General features: G+C 41.0%; 1 protein-coding gene across 17 annotated transcripts; it reads left to right on the forward strand.

Annotated features, from left to right (window-relative positions):
- Positions 1-1,064: 1,064 nt before the first annotated feature.
- On the forward strand, positions 1,065-23,156 carry add1 (adducin 1 (alpha)). Of its 17 annotated transcripts, XR_010166324.1 has the most exons (19): positions 1,065-1,213; positions 7,505-7,713; positions 8,346-8,508; positions 8,803-8,954; positions 9,199-9,279; positions 9,405-9,554; positions 9,655-9,798; positions 9,950-10,048; positions 10,351-10,524; positions 10,738-11,088; positions 13,371-13,466; positions 13,578-13,670; positions 16,048-16,204; positions 16,466-16,801; positions 17,641-17,736; positions 19,245-19,260; positions 19,945-19,978; positions 20,318-20,371; positions 20,888-20,948. XR_010166324.1 is itself a non-coding variant. In XM_063890157.1 (18 exons), exons 2-17 carry the CDS (start codon positions 7,519-7,521, stop codon positions 20,367-20,369), a joined length of 2,355 nt encoding a protein of 784 aa, XP_063746227.1. In that variant the 5' UTR covers positions 1,065-1,213; positions 7,505-7,518; the 3' UTR covers positions 20,370-20,371; positions 20,888-21,026. The 17 variants fall into 17 exon arrangements, 14 of the variants coding, with proteins under 14 accessions (XP_063746227.1, XP_063746232.1, XP_063746231.1 ...); XR_010166323.1 differs by having other exon boundaries at positions 19,945-20,812; positions 20,888-21,021; XR_010166322.1 differs by lacking the exon at positions 19,945-19,978 and having other exon boundaries at positions 20,318-20,812; positions 20,888-21,021.
- Positions 23,157-23,554: the final 398 nt, after the last annotated feature.

Genomic DNA, 23,554 nt, shown 5'->3' on the forward strand with positions numbered 1-23,554 from the left:
GTACATTTTATATACCTAAGATTAATGATTAGCCAACATATCCCCCCCAAAACAATGATAGACTAGAATGAAACCCCTGTTTAAGTGTCTTAAAGAATTAACGTCATTAATGTTGCAATACAGGTTGGCTAACACCAGAGTGGCAAAGCAGCACCATCTAGTGGCATATATTGAACATGTCATCCTATTTGAATAAAACGTGGCGCGTCCACAGATCCCTTTTGGGATTAAATTAGTGTAATTATTAACTGTCTGTGCTTCTGCAATATATCGTGAATTCTTTCATCAAACACCACGGAGATATTGCAATTGTGAGATGATTATGCCAGAGAGATCGTTGGGGTTTTTTCACCGGAAATCCCACCTAATATCTCCAACAAAACAATAAACTGCGCCCCCTAGCAGGCACTTTTAACTTCCCTTTTCCCTCCCAAAATACAAACGTTAACGTTGAACTGTGCAATGTTTGCAAATCCTTGTGGGGCAACCATCAGTTTGATGTAATTTCCATCAGGATGGTTATTTATTTTAGTCCACCTGACTTGCCCAATAATGTCATCATGAGGACTTCTGCTGCAATAGAACTGTGCAATAACGCCACATCTACAAATGGGCCTCAACAAGGTGAAGCTCTATTTATTGGGAATATGTACATCTGAAGTTATTTTTCGGAAATGCTTGCACATGGGAAAAGGAGGAAAAGTCAAATAAAGTACCTCCAAAGTGCACATAAATACAGAACTTGAGTAAATGTGCTTTCCACTACTTGCCTCCAACGGGACAGGTCTAAGTGATTTGAAAAGTCTACAGTTCTTTTTGGTATCAATGGTGCTCTACAAACAAACGATGAAGATGCATACCACCATAATTCTAACCTTATCAGCTCCATGGATTTGGCATTAGCAATAAAAAAAACAAACCCAGGATGTATTTATATCCCACGTTTTTTTCCTGATGGGCGGGGAAAAGCATATCGTCCAATCACCCTAGGCGGTGCTGTCACGTGGCTCTAGTTGACCAATAGCTAGCCGCAGATTAACCAGTTTGCCGCACCCAAGTGGGATGATGGTGACTCGTTGAAGCGACGCAGGGACGACGAGAGCAGAGAGATAAACCCACTCTGAGATCACCAGGGTAGGGGATAAAGATAGTGAAACCCACCGTCCTGCTTTCACCGATCACTGTTTATTCATTTCATCACATCAAAGAGAGGGTAAGCTCGGAAATAATCGATACTGTTTGCATTTCAGCTTTTCAAAGCGACCCGTGTGTGTGCTTTTCAATGTTTGTTCCACAGTCTCGTTGTGTTTCGGTGTGGCGACTTCTCCTCCCACTGTTTTGCTAATATGTAGCTCGGTGCAGGCTGCAGAGAGATGGCTATGCACTATTTCTCCCCTTAAAGCAAATATATCTGCGTTTTAGTTTGATTAAAACTCGCATGTGCTGGGTCGGATCCCGTGAAGTATCCAACAGCCCAGGGCCAAACACTTTGTGTCCGGTGAGTGTGCGCCGTTAGCCCGCCCTGCTCCACAGCAGGCCCTGGGTAGCATTATTTTTGCAAGTTCACATGAGCACAGTTGCTGTAGCTATTTAATACGGACTGCTAATGTGTTTCGCAATGTAGTGTTTCTGTCTGGTTGTAGTCTGGGAGTGACTTTATACAGGAGGATCTGGGCTTTTGTGATGGAGCAGTTTCCTGTTGTTGGCACTATGTCCTGCATAATAATACATTGTTTGCATATTCATTTTCTTTCAAGCGCCTCTCTTCACATCCTGTCTTTCACTATATAAGAAGAACCCCATTTCACACTGCACCAAAGAGTACTTGATTTATCCTAATGTGACATTGTGTTACAGTATCAAAGTCAAGACCCTTTAAAGTGAAATGTATTGTTGATGTGTAATATAGAGCAACGTTTATAACTGAAGACAGAGGTTAACCTTAGATCAAACTCTTTCATCCCGTTATACAGTGTACATACAATGATAGTACATGAGTATTGCAATGAAGCTATAACACTATATTCTGTTTGTCTTAATTGATTAGTGGATTCACACATCTATTATCAAAAGAAAACAATCAATAGCTTTAAGATGCTCAGGTGGGATCATTTGCTATCTGTTTTCATAATATATTGATTTGGATTATTTTTTAGTTTTGCAAGTCACCTTGGGCTTTGTGAATTTATGAAAGCCTTTTTTCACAATTGTATTAAATGTTATACATGTACAGATAACAATGGTAAGCTCTTATTGTCCTTTCTTGTAAGAGTGAGAATAGGGATAGACTGTTGTATAATAACCTCAACATATTGAATGGGTGTGTATGCCTTGTTGACAACTGTTTGTCTGGGTTTAGCCAAAACTCGAGAACATAACCACTTAGCTGTTGCTGGGTCTCGCTCTGTGTTCTAAGTCCACAGAGAAGTCCATTCCCCCTAATACTGAATGAGGATTAGCAAAGCCAAACTGACAAGATAAAATGTCTGTGTTAAGGGATGGTTACTCCCTGGATTAGGTTATTCTGTTAGAATGAGTAAAACTCCCAAAGGTGGAGCCCAGCTGTGTCAGTCCGGCTCCATGTTGCCACCCTCTGCACACACATATACACTACTACTACATACACACACACACACACACACACACACACACACACACACACACACACACACACACACACACACACACACACACATACATGCACATGCACTCACTCCAGATACAGTATCCAGATACAGAGTATTTGTTTTACTCCCACTCCCCACGCCCACACCCTTGACTGCAGTGCAGCTGAAAATGTGTTCCTCATTTCAAGTCCATTCTCTCCATTTCACTCTCTACTTCCTTCCTCTCCATATGAGATCACTTAGCATGAGACTTCCTTTTTTTTGGTAAGAGATGTGAAAACAGTCATCCCTGAACTTCCATTCACACCACAGAGGTCAATAAAGATTGTGTCAGTAGATGTATTTATGTTTAGGTCAAATATTTAGCTAGCAGAGTGCTTGACAGATGTACACCATGATAGTAAAGGCCAGAGTGGGACTAAGGAAACTGCACAGGGAGGGGTGTGTTTTTTCAGAGAGCGGTCTCCCACCACTCAGTCCCATATGACATGCAACAGACTGATAAACCCTGAGCCACTGTTCTCACACTCAACTCAGCACAGCCCTGGCCTGGCCTTGGTAGTGTGCAGCAGATAATACCTTTCCCAGGAGAGATGGTGAAGCTTGATCAGTAGACTGCATTTAAAATAAGGATTTTGTTGACTTTGTCCCAGGATCTTTTTAAATGTCTCTCAAATTAAGCTATTAAGCTTGATATGATGACCTTTCATTTATTTCTAGTGTGGAAAAGACTACTTTTCTTACCAAAGCAGATGGAAATTATCCGCCTCTGTAGCTATTAAAAGCTACTGTATGTTTACCATGTTATTTCTAAATGTGTTTCTACCATATAGTGCTGAACATATAGGGATTAGTGGACTTTTAGGGAATTTTCAACAAAACTTCTCAGCTGCAACGAAAAATAAAAGCTAGAGCATTAAGAACAAACCAAACGAGTAAAAACAACCCAAAAAATAGTTTAAAGCTGAAGGGAGATGCAGCTTCTGGTGATAGTTCTCCTGATGTTCACCCCCACAATTGACCCACTTAAGTTGTTATTTGATTCATAGTTATTATAAAAATATAAATGATAGCCACTTTAAAATATCAGCATACTTCCTTTTTTCGTGTGTGTCTAACTCAGTTTTCCTTTAGATGGTTAGCATCAGTTTGCCAAGCACAAATACCAGGAAACTAAAATGTATGATGTAATAACATAATGGAAAATGGATAAAGATGCAATATATTGAGGGAGTGACTGGATGCCAGTACTATAATCCTACTGCAGTCCATCTGACTTCAAAGAGGAAGTGAACCTCGACATATTGATTAATTAAAATGTTAAAAGATCTCTACAAGGACAATTACAGGGTGAAACAGTGAGCTTTGGTTACATTTGGCTGTGTGTGCAAAACTAAACCAGGTTATTTAAACTTGCATATTCAACCCGGTTCATTTTTCCCAGATGAGAACATTTGGCCAACATTTCTTATGAAATCAAACATGATTTCAGATATGTTTGTCTTCTGCTGCCAGCTTATTGTTTTATAGTCTATTCCTTGAACCCTGGTAAGAACCATATAATGTTTTCTTTTTTAGTGCACACACACACACACACACACACACACACACACACACACACACACACACACACACACACACACACACACTGGCACTCGGACACTAAAGCAGTTGCTCACAAATTCTTAGTCCCTAGTAATGATAGGCATCCTGCTCAGAGATATAAAGAGCCTTGTCAGAGTGCTTCTCTCAAATGTCTGAAAACTACACACACACACACACACACACACACACACACACACACACACACACACACACACACACACCAAGGACCAGCAAGACTTTGAGGCCATTTTCTTTTTCACACCATAATGATCTTTTCACTGCTGATTGCTTAGTTTGGCATATTTTTGGAACAAACTAAATGGATGTTTTTTTCTCAGAGCTTAGTCATGCTTGAATGCTGTTTTAGTACAAGCTTCCGTTCCTCAAAAGAGAATTATGAATATTCTCGATGTACACTTGGCACTTTAAAGTTGACAAAAAGCCAGGCACTGGAGAGCACAGAGCCTTGTGCTCCTAACAATTAATATATCTTCCTTTTTCTCTTCCATTATTGGCTCATAGCAACCTCTGTGCAGAATGGAAACATCTGCATTAAGTGGTGACATTGCAAGTTAAAAACATCAGTCAATCATCTAGAGCGAGGTCAGTTGAAAGCAAAAATATTAAGTTCAATCTAATCTCTTACGTTTGTACTTAAACTTAATATTATTGCTTTCAACTAAACTAATACAGTTATGTGAAATATGTTGACATAATACATTTAACTAAAGTCAACATTTCAGTTTTGTCAGTGTAGGCCCATTTCTCTCCCTTTTTACTTAAAAATAAATATTCACTTTCATTTTTTCTGTGCTCCATTAAATAATCTAGAATTTGATTGCCAACTTGAGTTTATCTAAATCTTAAACAAATGCTTTTAGACCCTGAGAAAGACACAGAGTCCATGACATGCTTTGAATCTAATGCAAAATGAGTAACACGTTAGTTTGAAGTTGTGCGCATTGTGACACTGACTGGTTTGCAGCGTGATGTGGGCCTACAGCTGGTCTTGCATAACGGCAATCTTTAAAAGGATGTCCCGTGTTTCCATGGTAATGTGTTTGGTTTCCATAGTGATTGCACTCTCAACAGGAGTGGTGGATAGCCGATCTCCTGCACCTACATATCTGAGGAGAGACGAGAAGCAGGGGGTCTGGAGAGCGGGGGCGCCTGTGGTTTATGAGATGAAACCATCGTGCACAGATAGAGAAAGCTTCCTGCACCAACGGCCATTTGTTACTGATCGATTGTTCCAAAGATATGAACAACTAGAGGATCTGGGCGTTTGTTTTGACACAGTTTACACCATAGAAAAAGATGCTCTAGAGATGTTCGTGCTGGAGTGTTGCCTCTAGTGTTGCACAGCTGGAGTAATTCATTTAGGGCAGGGAGTGCAGCAGGAAATTAGTTTATTCAAACAAACGCTCTTTGAGATGGCAGTGGGAGGTATCTTACTTAACTCCACTTTTACTTATGTTTGTTAATCCACAATGCTGCCTGAAACAATAATATTTAAAAGTTATTGAGGTGATTTCAGCATACTGTTTGATACCCCCTTCCTTAGTCCTGCTGTTCCCTTTTTAATACCTCTTAGTCATACTAGTGGTTCATTCATCCTGTATTTGCAGGTGTTAGCAGAAATTGTAGTCATGTGCACTGCGGTGTTGGACTGATGGCAGCCTCCAGACCATTGAAAGGATCCTATTACTCAATCCCTGCAGTGCTTTAATGCATAGAGATGGGTCATGGGAGCAAGATGAATGTTGATATTCAGCCTAAATGATGATTTAACTGCTAAAAATGAATTTGTGTACATTCCCCCCTTTTTAAACAAAAAAACCACTGGCATGAAGGTGTAATCCTTTTTATAATGCCTTGGTTTTTTTTGCAGCTCTCCTGTTGTCAGCAGACATTTTTAATTCCTTTCGTTGCCACTAGCAATAAACACCAACATGAACAGCAGACAGCAAGTGCAGCATAAACAAGTCAGAGCAAAGTAAATGAGATCAGACTCGCAGTCAAGAAGCATGAAGAACTCCTTCCTGTAAACTAGGCTGACAAGGGCCAGTCTTCGACTGAAAGGGAATTCACAAGTTGCTTTGGACTAACTAATAATATAAATAAATACAAATTCTAAATGTTATACTTCTTTCAAGCTATTAATCAAATGGTAGATACAAAGTGGAAGTTATTCTGTATTTCACTTTATATTTCCATCCAACCAAAAGAAAGTGTCTTTTTAAGGTTTTTGTTTTTGTTGTTTGAAATAGATTTCCCCAGTGCCTCTTGATTTGGTTCTCAGTAAAAATGGACAAAACATTGTTGAACTAGGATTAGCCAAAGAGTTTAAAACACAGCAACCTTGATAAAGAGCAGGTGAGCTGAGATATGTAGAAAAAGGCAGTGTTTGATATTGTTGAAAACCCAGACGACTAATAAAAGCGGACATAAATGGTTAGAGGCTCTGTTGGCGCTCAGTGTGATGCTGCATGCTTTGGGTTTGGTCTGCAGTTGTCATGGTAGTTTTGTCTGGACATTTGTATTGATGCCAGCTAATGGGCTGCATCAGTTTCTGCCAGAGCAACCCCACATTACCCATGCATGCTTGCACAGTCACATTTCCTTGTGCTCATAAATCTGTCTGTGTCCTTCAGTGTCGAGTTTAGCCTGTTTTGTGACAGACAGGTGGAGACTGTTTATCCTTAAATACACCCCGCCAGCTGGATGGACATGGATCTATAGCAAACCTGTCTTACTCTTCCCTTTAGGTCTCTAAATCCCTTCCTGTCATTCTCAACTGAAGTCTTCACATGATGTTGAGCTAAACGTTAGTATTGATTCCCAAGAATACAGTAATAATAATGTCCATAAATTAAATTGAGTGAAATTATTGCCCCTAATGTTTTTTCAAGGTTCCTGTGTCCATATTTGTTGTTTTCCTTTCCTTTGTCCGGCCTTGACAGCTGAGTGGTGTTGTTGTGATTCCAGGAAAAACATTGTGGAAATCAATGTGCAGCATGGAAGAGTGGTCACATGATCGTGACAGGAAGTAGAGGAGAGTGTGGTCTGTGTGATTGGTTTTCTGGTCTAATGACTGAATGAGTTATTTACAAAGGGGAAACTTTCTCTTTGCCCATCTTTTTTAATCTTGTGTCTCCTACCGGATAATTTTTATAAAATTTCAAGATATGAAGATACTTCCTTTACACATTTGTGGTAAACGCCCTTTTATAATTGTAAATAAAAAGCTTGTCTTGTCACTCCCTGTACAGGAGGCCAGCCAAGGATGAACGGCGACACAGGTGCCGGTGTGGTGACGGCTCCCCCTCCTACCACAGCCCCTCACAAGGAGCGGTACTTCGACCGGGTGGACGAGAGCAGCCCGGAGTACCAGAGGGAGAGAAACATGGCCCCCGACCTGCGGCAGGACTTCAACATGATGGAGCAGAGGAAGAGGGTCTCCATGATTCTACAGAGCCCGGTCAGTGGAGCAGACGCATGAAATATATTCAGAGCCGTTAACAGACACTACATTTACTCTTCAGTCACAGCATCCACTGACTGCAGACTGGGGTCACACTGCCAGAACCACAGTGTTAAAATGTGAATAGGAGCTTTTGCTGTAAAAGCAGCAGCCTTTTCAACATCACATGATTCAGTTTATTTGCAATATAAGTGTGTCTGTGACAAGCCGAATACACAGGACACAGAACAGCACTGTGTAAAGGCCTTTTGTGTGTGTGATATATTCAAGTCCTGTAAAAAGAGCGTAGAGGCTTTTACTTTGCAAACCTCAGGTCAGCGTTTTCTGTGTTTCAGCTTTTCACCTGCTTGATCTTAGTTATATTGTGGATTCTTTTTCTTCTTTTCTGTCTCTTTTATGGAGTATTACACATGTTTGAATTCTGTCCATTTGTACTTGCATAAAAGTTCTTTTATTTTGATAAAATATTCATATATATTCTTCATATCATCTGTTTAATATGATTGAATGAACATTTGGAACAACTACATCTACCAGTTTTCTGGGTCATTTTTACCCACATGTTTTTTTTTTTAGAAGTCTTATGTATGTTTTCTGTCTTTTTTTGTGTCTTCCATGATGCCCGGCAGGCTTTCTGCGATGAGCTGGAGACGATGATCCAGGATCAGCTGAAGAAGGGGAAGACGCCCACCAGCCTTCTGGCTCTGCAGCAGATCGCAGACTTCATGACCACCAGCATGCCTTCCATGTATCCCGCCGCACCGCAGGGAGGCATGGCGGCACTCAACATGAGTAAGCAGCGAACAGAAATGTACTCTGTGTGACATTAGCCCTGACTCATTGGTGCATCAATGACTAATGCAGCGTATGCCTGAGAGTCCCGTTTGATTTCAGCAGGCACACTCCATCTAACTATAATTATCTTTGACTGAGATCTGTTTTACTTTCTCGCAAAATCAGGAATGGTTGTTTTTTCCCCAATACTTAATCCATTGTTGTCTTTTTTTCCATACTTTCGATATTATTTTTACTTCTTTCATGTAAGCGAGCCCTGTGTTCATGTTTGCCCCCATTTCCTTCTCTCAGGTTTGGGCATGGTGACTCCAGTGAACGATCTGCGTGGCTCCGACTCTATTTCCTATGACAAGGGCGAGAAGCTGCTCCGCTGTAAGCTGGCTGCCTTTTATCGGCTCGCTGACTTGTTCGGCTGGTCCCAGCTCATCTACAACCACCTCACAGTAAGACAGATACTCAAATAATCATTAAAAAAAAACAAGCTATCTGGTGCCTTTGCATCCATAGGTTAATTGCTAACAGGAAGTACTGATGGCTTTACTAAATAAACACAGCACATGTACAGTTCTATGTGTGTATGGTTTGGAGATGAATAAGATATTATAAGAGAGTGTGCTTGGATGTTTGTCAGTGAAATGAAGAGTGAAGTAACACTATAATCTAATGTGACTTTCTTCTGATGTTTAGGTCAGGGTGGGCTCAGATGAGGAGCGCTTCCTACTTGTCCCTTTTGGGCTCCTGTACAGTGAAGTCACTGCTTCCAGTCTGGTGAGAATCTGTTCTGTCTTTCTACCTTTGCATCAGTAGTTTGTTCACTTCTCTATGTTTAAACAAGGGACATTCTTATGCAAGTGATCTGATTAAACCTAGGGTGTTTCTGTGTTGCTCACTAGGTGAAAGTCAACCTTCAGGGGGAAATTGTGGACCGGGGAAGCACAAACCTCGGGGTGAACAAGGCGGGCTTCACTCTCCACCATGCCATCTATGCGTCACGGCCCGATGTCAAGTGTATCGTACATATACACACAGCTGCTGGTGCTGCGGTAAGGGGCAGTGTATGCAAAGTGATTATTACCAATACAAACAGAGACTTTGACAGGTTGTTTTCTTATGTCGTATACTCTTGTGGTCTGACTGTTGCAGGTGTCTGCCATGAAATGCGGCTTGTTGCCTATCTCACCTGAGGCACTGTCCCTGGGGGAAGTTGGATATCACGACTACCAGGGCATACTTGTGAATGAAGAAGAGGTTGCTGTCATACAGAGGAACCTTGGGCCTACCGGAAAGGTAACAGCACAGTGTATTATGCATGTTAAAATGAAAACAAAATAGTCGTTGCTTATGTAGCGGTGCAAACGTCCTTTTAAAACATATTCATTACATTGTAAAACCTGCTGATTCTGCATTTTCTTAACACTTTATGTTTCCGCTCTTCTAGGTGCTCATCCTGAGAAACCATGGCCTGGTGTCTGTAGGTGAAACAGTGGAGGAAGCTTTCTATTACATCCACAATCTGGTCACTGCCTGCGAGATTCAGGTACGATCGCCACTAAGGACAAAGGACATTCCATCTCAAATAATGGACACTTATTTATGTCAAATAATCTCAAGTATTTTTCTCTCTTGAGCTGTTTATTTTTATGTTGGTTGTTATATTTGGCTCCATATGTTTGTCTGTATTTTTCACAACAATTGTCTTTGTCTCTTGTCTCCACATTTTCATATACGTTCATCTTTCTTCATGTCGACGTCTGTGTGTTTGTCCTCATGTCCACTTTTTATTTTCCTTCTGTATTCTGGATCTGTTTGCCCTTCGGTATCCCTCCTCATTTCTTCCAGGTGCGAACACTGGCCAGCGCTGGAGGGCCAGATAATCTGGTGATGCTGGACCCAGCGAAGTACAAGTCACGCCCGCGGGTCCCGGAGCCAGCCGGGGACGGGTCCTCTGTACACCCCAAGTGGCAAATTGGGGAGCAGGAGTTTGAGGCTCTCATGAGAATGCTCGACAACTTGGTGAGCATAAAGGAAAGGGGAACCTTAAAATCTGTTCCAAGGGAGACACCGTTAATATGGCCTCTCCTCTTTGATGACCCGACGCACACAACTATTTGTTTATTTCCTCTTTCAAATCTGAACCTGCTACTGACCTTGCTTTAAACTTTGATATTGAGTTGTAGTTTATCCACCATTTGCCAACGTCTGCTGTTTTTCTCTCGTGTTTCCCAGGGCTACAGGACGGGCTACCCTTACCGCTGCCCGGCATTGCAAAACAAATCTAAAAAGTACAGTGACGTAGAGAACGCTACCTCCGCCCACGGTGGCTACTCCTACGGGGAGGACAGTGACTCAGGCGCCCGCTCCCCGCTGAAGCAGAGCTTCCAGCGCGGCCAGGGCAACAAGACCCGCTGGCTCAATGCTGGCGGTCGGCCCGACGAGCCCTACGAGGACGGGCCTGACGGCAGCAGCCCCAAGTCGAAGCCTAAGGTGTGGACGAACATAACACACGATCACGTGAAACCCTTGCTGCAGTCTCTCTCGTCTGGTGTCTGCGTGCCAAGCTGTATAACCAACTGCTTGGTCTGTGCCTACCTTATTGTTCATAGTAAAGATTTTACAGCTACCTTGTTGGTGGAAATGGGCAGGTGGTCGGCATCCTGAGATTCTGGGGACAGCGAGGAGTAAAAGTGTATTACTTAGCTGTAATCTCTTATAATTCTATCTTTAGGCTCTCTCTCACTCTTTCCTATTAACCCACCTTTCTAAAGCAGTTACTTCTGCTGAGTTAACTATTTCGTAGCGTAGCTGTATTTGTGGACCCTGTTTTATCCTTTTTCCCTTCCTGTCTCCTAATGCTTCATGATGCCGTGCCAGCTGTTTGAAGCATGCCCCACTGCATGTGTAGTAGTGAAATGCATTATTGGTGTTGATGTTTTTCCCAGAGGAGCGAGCAGCAGGGGTGTGGCATGAGTCCTCAATGGGCAGGTGAATGTAGCCACAATGAGGTTGCTCCGAACCTTACTTTTGCCGCAAATGCAATGTGATGTGAGGCTATTCCAACCTCAAGTGGGAGATTGCTTTATGGGTAACTCACAAAATGAACTCATAAGACTTTAATAACCCGCTTCAATGAGGGAGGTGGCATGTCCCTGTCTGAGAATATTTAAATCCTAGAATAATGCCAGATACATTAGATGTTTAACATTTAAAAAAGCTTTTAAAATGTATTCGCCAAAGAGTTATGCAGCCTGCTTTTCAAATGTTCTTTTGTTAAGCACCTCCTAGTTGTAATTTATCATTTATTTTTCTGGTTTCAATTTATTCTGAAGATGTTTTAGCCCCCATGGCTTGCATGACTGGATTTGTGTGCATAGAAACAAACAAAATTGAGAAAAAGACATGAATTTGATCTGACTTTTGAATCGATTATCTCCTGTTGGGAAAGTAGGAAATGTTGTGTTTTGAGACTCTTTCTCAGTGAGTATATCGCGTTTACATGTTCATCCCATACTCAACCCAACCCAACCCAGCTGCCTCCATTCAGAAACCCTCCCTCATCCAGCCCCGGGTTACGCAGTTAACAGCCAAGCTTAAGTAAACGCAGGTATGAGGTCATGAGCTTACGCTATCCACCGCAAATTACATGCCTCCTTTTTAAAATGGTTAACAAAATATTTTGCATGAAAGCTGAAGATTTGTTTATTCACCCGCTGCTCATTCAGTTCAGTGCAAGAAAAGGGTACCGACTTTTTTCTCCTTCAATCATGCTGAGCATTACCAGGTTTACAGATGTTTTGATAAATAAATGGGGTTCTTGTAAGGAACATCTATAGACGGTAACAAGGCTTCATCCTCTGCAGGAAATATACACTCTCAGTTTGTAGCGTTGTGGCTTCCTTTTGTCCCAACGTTGGCGAGTGTCCTCGTGTGTGTTCCTCTCTTATCTCTGTCGTCCTTGTTGTCGTGTATCAGCCTGGGAAATGACTATGGTGATGCCAGCTCACCCCTCACTGCCACTCTCGCTTTGTAAGCCAGCTTCATAATCGGTCACCCCTCCTGCCATCCCTGACTACTCCCTGCCTCCCCACTTTAACTCTTTTCTCCTTTCTGTAATGGTTTCAGTTGATCTTCATTCTGCTATTATTATTTGTTTGCGATTCTAATAGTACATCAATGATGATGATAAATGGATAGTAGTACTGCTGCACTGTTAGGCTTTCGTTGTTGTAAAATCTTGTCATAGGTGAGGTCTTTCTGATAACTATTCCTCCCAGAAAAGGTATATAACCCTTTCAGTGATTTTTAAAGGTTGTTACAATACAAGGGCACCTTCTCTACAGCTTTAAACTTCACTTCCAACAACATTGTGCAGGTTCATCTGGTTGTTTCTGGTGTCTTAGTTTTGACTTTAATTTAGAAACATTACATTATTTTGAAATGATATACATAAGTACAATAATGATTTAAAGGTTGTGGTTGTTTAATTGCATTACCACATAACCCTGTGAGCATCATATCTGCAGTTCTCTAGCATATTTTGTCACATTTTCCAGCTCTTTGCCACTATTTCATGTATCAAAACAGTCCTAATGACAATTCAGTGCCTGCTCCAGGGTATTTGTGAACCCCACTGCACAAACCAAATGTTAGACTTTGTAAAAGCATTCATTCTTCTCATCATCATTGGTTCACTTTTTTACATTCAAACCTTTTAACAGCCATCCAACATTTAAGTTCAGCATGATTCCTGTATTGTGAAGCCTGCCTATATATTGTCTAAATCTTTTTATGTGCTTTGGTTTTCATGTCAGTGAGTTCACCTGGTTTATGTTGTTCTCTAACACTTTGTTGGGTGTTTACAGTGGACAAAGGAAGAAGGACTTCGACAGACTGCCGTAGCCAATCAGTTCATCCCAATGCACACTAACCCAAAAGATGTCCTGGAGATGAGGAATAAGGTAGCACATCTTCCTCATAGCTGTCTTTATTTTGAGAAACAGAGACCATTTGATGCTCCTGATGTACATAGGTTGACTGTTTGTTTATCTTTCTTTATGGCTTGTTTGTAGATCCGGGAGCAGAATCTGCAGGACATAACAACAGCAGGGCCGCAGTCTCAGGTTCTGTGTGCCGGGAGCGGGATTGAACGCAGCTTCAACCAGGTCAGTGTTTAAACCTCCGCAGAGAAACCTCCCTGCTGCAGCCACCCTCACCTGGAGATGAATATGTGACTTTTAAGCATGACAAACTTAAGAGTTTTTATTATTTGGTCAATTGTATTCAGTTCAAAACATAAACAGTCAATTAGTTCTGTTCAGGACTGGAGATACTCAAAAGTCCTTAAACCAAAATGCTGCCAAGTTGGAATATTGTGCATAACGTTGTCCTCTTTCAAGCACAAAAATAATTAAATTGGATGCTTAAAAGTGGCAACTTATTATTTCTGATCTGACCTTAGTTACCTCACCACTTATAACAGAGCAAAACATGTCCTTCATGTTGTGTATCGGAGCATGGGGTGACTTTTGTAACTGTCCCATTATTTTTTGACCACAGAGATTTTCAATCTGGCAGGTGAGTAGTGTTTGGTAGAGGTAAACTCACTGCTCTCCAAACCTGCCAGCTCAGGTTGTGTCCATATTCATACATAGTTTATTTCTCCCATTTTCCTTTTTTTACCAGAGTTGAGGCTGTTTATCTGCTTCAACCCTTACAGACTGGTCATTTCGAACTCTTGCTGTTTTTTTTACACAATTTACTCTACGCTCTAAGATGCATTTCTCTGTACATGCTCCCTTTACTCTCTTTTGATAAGTAAAAATGGAAGTTTGCTTATCAATTTTATTTTTTGCGTTCAGTTTGCATGTTTTGCCCCCCCTTTGCTGGGGAGCTCCTCGCTACATTTTTTCCATTTGTGAGTTTTTTTGGACAACCAAAAGAGCATGAGTAGCTGAAACCAAGCTGCAGAGAGATTTCTAACCCTGCAAACACTGTGCATGTCCAGTAGTAAGCTTAGAGGCACTCTTGATGTGCTGCTATTTTGATAAGGCACAGATGGTCCTACCCTATACTGAAAAGCAGCCCCCCCCACACATGGATCATTTGCCTTTTACAATGCATGATCTAAGATAGCTCTTCCATCACTGCAATGCTTTCCACAGTACCACGTCTCTAAGCTGGAACCATCTCTGTTTGCATGCATTTCCAAGTGTGTAGCCTATGTCTGCATGGTATGTGTGTATGCAGAGGTGGAAAGTTACTCACAGAGACAAATGGAAAATGTAGTATGAACCCCTACTTTCATCAAAACTCATACTTTAAACTTTTTAATAACATTTTTGTTAGGGCAGAATTACAGATAAGCCTGTAAGTGTGGTTTTATTTTTGCAGACTACCTACTCACGTTAAATACTCCAAACTTCACATTTGGGAGAATTGAGTCTTTTTACTGAAACAGTGATGATCACATTGACAAATTGGACCTTTTCACAATAAAAATGTTACAGAAAGTAGCAGCCTCACCTGTGCTTGAGGATTACTGATATATCAAAGTACTCTTTCCACCTTTGTGTGTGTGAGAGGTGTATTTCTGAACGTCTGCCTGAATGTGCTGGTGTTTAAGAGCTGGGTTGTGCCCCCCCTCACTGGGTTTACTATTGCAGGACGCCCCTCTGTCTGACTGCACAGACACTATTGATGGCCTCGATGAGTCCGAGGGGTCCTATAGTCCTGCTAAATCATTTAGAAAGGTACTTACTGCTCCAGTCACAAATACTGTTCACCTGATCATCCTCCAGTCATTCCTCTGAGCCTGCAGACAGGCACGTGATATCTGGGCATGTGTAAAAGTGAATAATAGCATTAAAATGAAGCCATTTTCTATCTTATTATTTTGTATTGTAATGTGACGCAGTTTTTTCTGCATGTTAATGCACTCTGGAGTCTGATATCTTTTGGAGAAAGCTGACGTTTTTAGCATTGTTACAAAATGTATTGTTGGAAGTTGACACTACAGATGGCATGGATTAGCTTCAGAAGTGCTGGTGTTTGTTACATGTGTTAAGTAAGTTTGAGCTTTTAAGCTAATGTTTTTGGTTTGAGGAACACAAACGTTGTTTTTCTTCTTCACTTTAACTTGTGCTTCTGGTGATTTACTTAAACTCTTTCTCAAATCTGTAAAGGCTCGACTTTTTGTTTTGTTTTGTTTTTTGATTTCTCATCATAGCTGTAAAAAATTAAACCCTGAAAATTGCCTAATCCTTAAATAAAAGTACATGTTTTTTTTTATCATAACATGAGCTTCCTGAAATTTGAAATAGCCTGATTGCTATGATGGCATACATTCCTTCATCTATGGCTTATACTTCTGCCTACTAACTATGTCTCTAAACAGCCTCTAATCTGATAATCCAGTTTAAATAAAACTTTCTGCAAACGCTTGACACTCCAGCTAGTTTCAAATCCAATCCTGCCATAATCTAATATGTCTGTTTGCTCAACATCTCATCTCTTCCTGCCTCCTCTCTGTGTGTCCTGAAGGGGGAGCTAGTGACCGCATCCAAGGCCATCATCGAGAAGGAGTATCAGCCCAAGGTCATCGTCAGCAAGCAGGGTCCCAACCCCTTCACCAAACTCACCGACCAGGAGCTGGACGAGTACCGCAGGGAGGTGGAGCAGAAACAGAAAGGGCCTGAAGGTAAAAATGAGTGGAGGAGATGAAATAAATTAAAGTGTAATGTGAAAATAAACAAACGTTGGTTTTCTGTTTTATATATGGAATAATATTCACAGGTGGTTCAAACACCACTGTGGACAGTTTACATGCAATCTGCCTTTCTGCTGAATCATGCAAAAAAAAAATAATGAACTCCAGGTTGGTGATGTTATTTTTCCACACACACACACACACACACACACACACACACACACACACACACACACACATACAAATCCACAGTGAAGGCACGAGTCGATAGTAAGGGGGGATCAGCCTCCAGTGTTCCCTGTCCTGAGGCTGAAACGCTACCGAGGGGTAAATCCTCCACCTCCAATCCTCTGCGATCTGAGACAGACTCCCCCAGCTCAGGGAGAGCTCCAGCTCCCACTGCCACACCTGCTACACCTTCCTCCCTCGTGGTCTCAGCTCAGGGCGACGCAGACTCTGCAGACGATGTTTTTTCGGCTGCAGAAGATGCTTTTTCAGCTCCAGATTCCCCACAAAAGGAGTTCCACTGCGCTGTGCTGCGAGCCCTCAGCAAGGAGCCTTCGGTGAAAGAGGCAGATCAGGCTCCAGGTACACCAGATGAAGCGGAGTTGTGCCTAAAATCCGGCTTTCCGCTTCCCTCCTCCCCTGTCAATGCCGCACTGGGAGTGTGGGAACCCCCCTGCCTGCTGTGTCCTCTCCTTTTGTCTGAGGGTTTGGAGTCTGCTCTCATTCTTTTACCCTGCACAAGCATCCTCCCTACCCACAGTTCAATCTTCAAAGCCTTTGCTTGATTATGTTTCCCCCCATTCCCCCTCTCTGATGGCTTTTCTCAAGGCATCAGAGTTCTGGCACATCAGAGACCTTTCTGCAGTTTGATTGGACGAGAAGCTGAGTAGAGAGGCCATGAGGAGTAAAAAGTCATTGTGAGATTAGGTGCCAAACCTCTCTCTTTAAGGGGTGTGCTCTCTGCAAGTCTAAATATGCTTTTCCAGTGGAGTTTTTTTGCTTACCTAATGAGGAAACTCAGTGATCCAATCAGAGCATCCCATGTGGAGATGAAATAATGGTGTCCTCCTTCTCTTCCTGCTAACCTGTCCTGATAAATCTCTGTCGGTGTTCACTCCTCCTCCTATTCCTCCAACTGATTTCAAATCAAACTAATTGTAGTTTTGGTTTGTTTTGCTCTCTTGGATAATGTTTTTTTTTGTTCCTGGGATTCATCTAAAATCATTTGCAGTGTCCTCCTGATCAAAGCTTCCTCCCGAGTTTGGTTCTTTGTGTTCTCCTCCCTTCTCTTTGATGTTGTTGGTGTTGACTTCTTACAGTTCTTGGAGGGTCCAATAAAAAAAATAAAGCCCTGTAAGAAATAATTCAGTCATTTATTCCTTTATATATTTCAATAAACTTGCGGTTTAATTTCCATTTAGACCTGGAGCAGCTAGCAGAGCCTGAGGAGGAAGAAGAGCCAAAAAGCCAGAAACCCACCGCCACACCCCCCAGCACCCCCGTCAGAGCAGAGGAAGGTAGGTTGGCCCGACATACTTGACCTACCTGGTGCAGCATGGTTTTCTCCAGTCCTCTTGCTAGGTTTTTGATGCTTCTAGGGTCTACAGAGGGAATGCAGGGGCTCCTGCTGTCCTCCTGCCTGTCTGTTCATGTTTTGGTCTTTAACAATACTACTACAGGTGCTGTGTTTCTGTAATAACAGGCCAAGAGGTTTCAGTTATTTAATCAAGTCTATGCTAGGAGAGATGGAAAATGAGTGCATTAATGTGGTCTTCTGACTTAATCTCTAATGAAATATTGAATAGAAAAAATGATATATTTGTAAAAAATAAGCATTTATTTATAGACCCACTGCAGACATTTCATCTTTTTGTTGCTCTTTAATATTTATTTTCCTCCCTCTTGGTCTTTATTACCATTGGATTACACCTAATATGAGCAGTATCATCCATGATGATACCAGTGCTGACTCTTACATTTTGTAAATTCAAATTTATAATCTTAATTTAAACAATAATTGGCTATATTCCGTTCATACACAACACATTTTGAAGCTACAGTCAGCATGAGGGAGGAGGGGGATGGGTAGTTTTGATCGCAGGTGTAATCTAATACCTGAAATGTTGTAATATAACATATGTCTCTATGTACAGTACCTCCTTTCCCCCTTCACCTCCATTCTCCATCTTTTTGGAGTCTACTAAGAATGGTTCCCAACCATTCTTTTTAAGATTTTCTTCTGGTGTTTGTTTTTTTTTCTCCTCTATTTCACATTTTAATTTAATTTTTTAATTTAACACTGTGCCTGTGGTTTGATCTGCATAGACATTTGTTTCTACTTGTGCTTTTTCTTCTTTGTGGCTGCGATTACAATCAGGAGATGGAAATACAAAAGAGTACCTGTTGCCATAGTAAGTACGTACTGTTCCACCTCCTAACCACCCTCCTTGATTACCCGTCACCCTCATGCCTATGTTGGATCCTTTTTTTCTCTGCATGGCTTCACTAGTACAGCTGTTCTGTGGTGTCTACACTAACCCTTCTTAGGGGTTTGAGACTGTTCAGGCAGTTTTAATTCTGTTTTCTGAGTCTCTTTCTTGGGGTTGATGGGGGTTACTTCAGAGCTCCTCCTATTCTTGTAATTACCAGTCACTGATTGCAGTTTCTGTTAAGAAAAAAAAGGATCATGGCTAGAAATACCAATCAATTGTTATCTTGTTTCCCACTTAGAATTTTATCCAGCATGATTTTTTAGATCTTTTAATATTACGCATTAAAGTCCCATTTGCCCAAATTAAAGTGACCTGGTCTAATCAAAAGTGGAGGATGTTCCAGAAGTAAACCTCATAACGTGCCAAACCTTTTCTGTTAGATAACCCCTCTTTCCTTCCTGCCAACTATTCACTGTCAACTTAACCAACCTCTCTTGCACATATGCACATTTTATCTGTTATATATCACAGTATATTTGTGTTTCATGAAAACGCATCAGGTAATGTTTTGAAAATGTTTGTTTGTCTTACAGAAGAGTCCTTTACCAGGTACATGAGTGCTTTATATGGGTGTGGCTTTACAACCAAACCTGCTGCTTTGGGCTTCGCTGACACTATGTCGGTTTAGCTTGAAAGATGGTTGAGGTCCGATGCTTTGGCTGTGTGCTGTTTAGTCTCCATTTTATCTGTCTGTGTCTTGGCCGCATCTGTTCTTTAAGACAGATTCAAGAGATTTAAAACCAAGATGGCTGTGTGGTGTTTAATCAGGTCTTGATAAAGGTGTTCCTGCTAGCCTCTGTAGCATGTAAGCAACATTAAAATTGGATAAAGCTGTAGTTGTTGCGCCTGAACGCAGTGTGAGCTTGGTCATTAGCTGGAGACAGTGGTTTGGATGCTGTTTGATCCCTTGTGGATGCAGCACCAGCACTTGTTGATTCTTGACTCTTTTTGCTGGGAGTATTTTTAAGGGATGACGGTGGCTTTTCTAACTAACTGGTGATGGGTGCATGATTGCAGACGGAATTTAACCATAACAGCGTCTCGTTGGTTTGCATATTTTAAGCTTTGGCTAGCCCACTATCATCATTAGCCCTGTGAATTGGTCTTGTCTCTTCCTGACTTCACATGTTGTTCCTATTGAAAATCTGCCAAAATGTTCAATATTGCTTTTTGCTAAAGCTAACAGGGCCAATGTTTTGCCTTGTTTAAGTGTTTGTCCTTAATCTTCTTCAGTGGCTTACTGTAACAAACTTCGACAAACACAAAGGTGAGATGTATGCTTTATTTTTAGATTATGTAACTTAAAATCAGCATTAGGAAGTATAATCTATCATTTCAAGAGTCATTTAGAGACCACTGTAGCTCATTGTGAGGGTGGTTGCTTTACTCCCAGCAGCTTGGTTTGATTGCAGTCAAACAATTAATTGAGGCCTCATTTTAACTCTCTCCATGAGAGCTGCGGCAGTTTTGAACTGATTTAACTTGATAACCGCCCCTAACTTGTTATGTAATCATGCTTGTGTGGTTATGTTATTAAACCTTCGGAAAAATACGCTCGCAATATTTTCAATGTTTTAGAATCTGATTTGTGTTTGTTTGTACACAGGGTGCAAATGAGCCAGGGAACTGCGCTCATTAAGATTTGCCTGTATAAATGAAGGTAAAATAAGCATGCTGTGTACCAGCTTGTGCCTGTGTAAATATGGATAGTAAAAGGAGCCAGGGAGAGTAACAAAATCCCTATTAATGGGAGTAAAGGCTTATTATCTTTTGCTTATTGTTAAAGGTAAGAAGCAATGATGTTTCCTGGAGGGATGCCTTTCTGTTGTGTAATATAAAAAGGACTGTTTGCTTGGTTTGGCTTGAAGAACGGTGTCTGTTTAGGTGACTGCTTTGTTATTTTGTTAATTGAATAGCTAATATTGCTTTTGGATGTGTGCCTTTTTGTATTGCTAAAATTAGCAATATCTTGAACTGATTTGATTATTAAATCTAACTGATTTTATAATATTAGGAGACAAGGTTGTGTGGAGTCATGTGCTGACAAGTAAATGCTTTTTGGAGTAGCTCCTTCAACGGTGGATTTGTAGTAACCTCAGTGGTGAGTGAGCTCAGCAGCGCAGAGGCATAATTTCTCCATCAACCTCAATAACTCCCTCCTTTCTCTCCCCACCAGAGTCTTTGCCTGATCAAACATATAAGGACGAGAGTGACGCCGCCACCCTGAGACAGACCCTTCCAGATTTAACACCTGACGACCCCTCCGATGCCCCGGCTCTTCCTGTCGAAGACTCCGCCCCTGTCCCTGCAGACGCAGCCGAGGGGGAGGAACCCGCTGACGCTGGCGACCAGGAGGGAGAAGAGTCTCCCAGCAAGTCACCCTCCAAAAAGAAAAAGAAGTTCCGCACTCCTTCCTTCCTAAAGAAAAACAAGAAAAAGACTGCAGAGTCCTAGATTGGAGAATGTTGGATCGGTCCTCACGGCTGGCTGCTGCCTCTTTTCATTTCCGCTTTTTGTCTGCTACCATTTCACCCTTCGAGCAAGCCTCAGTAACACACACAGTTATACTTTTTGTTGTTTTGATATCATTTGTCGCTGGCTTATTAACCTATTTTTCCTTGTTAGTGTGTGCCAATTTTGTATACAGTGTAAAAATGATTGATTGCAAAGGTTTTTAATTATTAGAGGCTTTTAAGTTGAGTCATGAATTCTGTCTTGTCCACTCCATCAGGCCTTTGATGCATGTCTTTTACTACAGGCCCACACACTAAATGTGAGGTTTAAGGGCTTTATTGCCCTAATTGTTTTTTAAGAGGAATACAAAACTGTTGTAACCACTAGAATGTATTGGGATTGTATCAAAAAAACGTGTCAAGTGTCGTTGAAAAACTGAATGCAGAAGAAGCTTGTGCTCTCATTTAACTGGTGGTACATTTGGACCTTAAGAACTACAAATTACATAGTGCTAATTTTACCTCTGCAGCTGTGCACCCATGTAATTACATGTTAAAAGGCCAGGAGAATTACAGTTGGGTTGTTAACAGTTGATTACTTATGGGAAAATGTAGTCATACAAAGTCTATAATAATGTCTCTATAATCCAATTTTTCATTAAATCATCCACAAGATACAGTAAATCCCATCTGGGTGTCAAACTCAATCTTCTACCCTAAAGCATTTTACTCAGCCTTAGCTTACAGGTATGTTGTAGAGTGCTTTAGATCTTTTATATTATGTGGAATTTTGTTTTAATATTTCTGAAACTGATTATTCTGCGGTGCTGCAAACCCGCACATGGAAACATTTGAACCTAAAGTGATTTTTAGCGTGAGTCACAAAAACATGTGAGTCATCCCGGGAAGTGTCAGCAAGCATTGTTGATTATTCCAAGGGCTGATTATATATTTGCTGTTATTCTTTAGTATAAAGGAATGTGTAAAAAGGAATTCTCACTTAATGTTTTTCATTTACTCTAATTATATAAGCCTGGCTTTGTTTTACTTTTGTCTCTTGGTTTCTCCCCTTCTCAGAAACGGGCAGAAAAGCTACATGTCTGATATTTCAGCTTGTTTTATGTTTTTTATTGTTGCTTTTACTCAAGTATTTTCACTATGATTGCTTGCTGTGAGAGAGCACTGTGAACCTCCTCTTTTGTAAACCACTGTCTGGGGATTTGTACCACATGTACTGTCATTAACATAGATACAGTTGCTACAGAACATGTAAAAGACTAGTATGAAGCTGCATGATCAATCATATGTCAGAACTATCAACCTGGACTCTCCTGTGTAAAACTCCACTATGAGCAAATAGACATCGAATGCCTGTGTGTTTCCAGCTGCAGTATAGACACTGGAGAAGCATTTTTTTGTATGTCACTGATGTATAATCAATAACGATATTTCAAATGATCTGTGCTTAAGGTTGCAGGGCATTAATACAAAGGCCATCTCCATGTATTGCATTCTAACTTGTTTTTATTCTTCCTGTTAAGTGGCGGTTTAGTCTTCTGTCTCTCTAACTCGTGGTGACGGGAAGCTTCTACTAATCTGAGGTACTGAATAAACCTTTGTTCAAGACAGATGGTGCATCTACACTATTGCATACAAGCTGAGGATGTCTAACTCATGAATGTGCATGTGTAGAGGGCCTAGTGTGTGTGCTGTCCTTTAAGTCACTGTAACTACCCTTTTATTGGAGTTATAATTTAGCTTTAGTGTGCTGATAACAAAACTAAAAGTCACTGTAGACATGGTTTTCCTCCCAGTCAGTTTCTGTTAAATATCACATCTTTGCTCATTTGTTTTCTCTGTCTGAGCTACTTCCAATTGAAATGTTTCTCATCATTATACCATCTACAGACGTAATACTTCCACCTCTCTTCTCTCATAGTTCTGGCTGTTTTACAACCATGAATAAAAAAAACCCACTTACCTTGAAAATCAGCATTGTGTGATTGTTGTCATTTTTAAAAAGAAATCTCAGTGCAAACATAGAATAAGCCGTCAGTGCTCACTCATGTGACTCAGCATTGACAGTATTTTATGGGGAATCACGCTGGATAACTTCCGAGTTTTTAAAAGAAATATACATCAGCAATTTCAAAAATAACTGATGAAAAAAGGGGATTAAAATCTAAGATTGACTAACATTTGAATATATGTTTACTTACATTTGTTAACGTAGTATTTATTTATTTATTATAATACAATATGACCACTGGGCTTATTGAAACTCCTCTTAGCGTCTCTGTGAAGCTGTTCTTGAGCCAAGTGCTCACATCAGCATGCTAACACGTTTACAATGATAGCACTAGCATTTTCACCTGGTAAAACACTTTGTG

The sequence above is a fragment of the Eleginops maclovinus genome, chromosome 8 (assembly GCF_036324505.1).
Source record: "Eleginops maclovinus isolate JMC-PN-2008 ecotype Puerto Natales chromosome 8, JC_Emac_rtc_rv5, whole genome shotgun sequence".
NCBI classification, from domain to species: domain Eukaryota; kingdom Metazoa; phylum Chordata; class Actinopteri; order Perciformes; family Eleginopidae; genus Eleginops; species Eleginops maclovinus.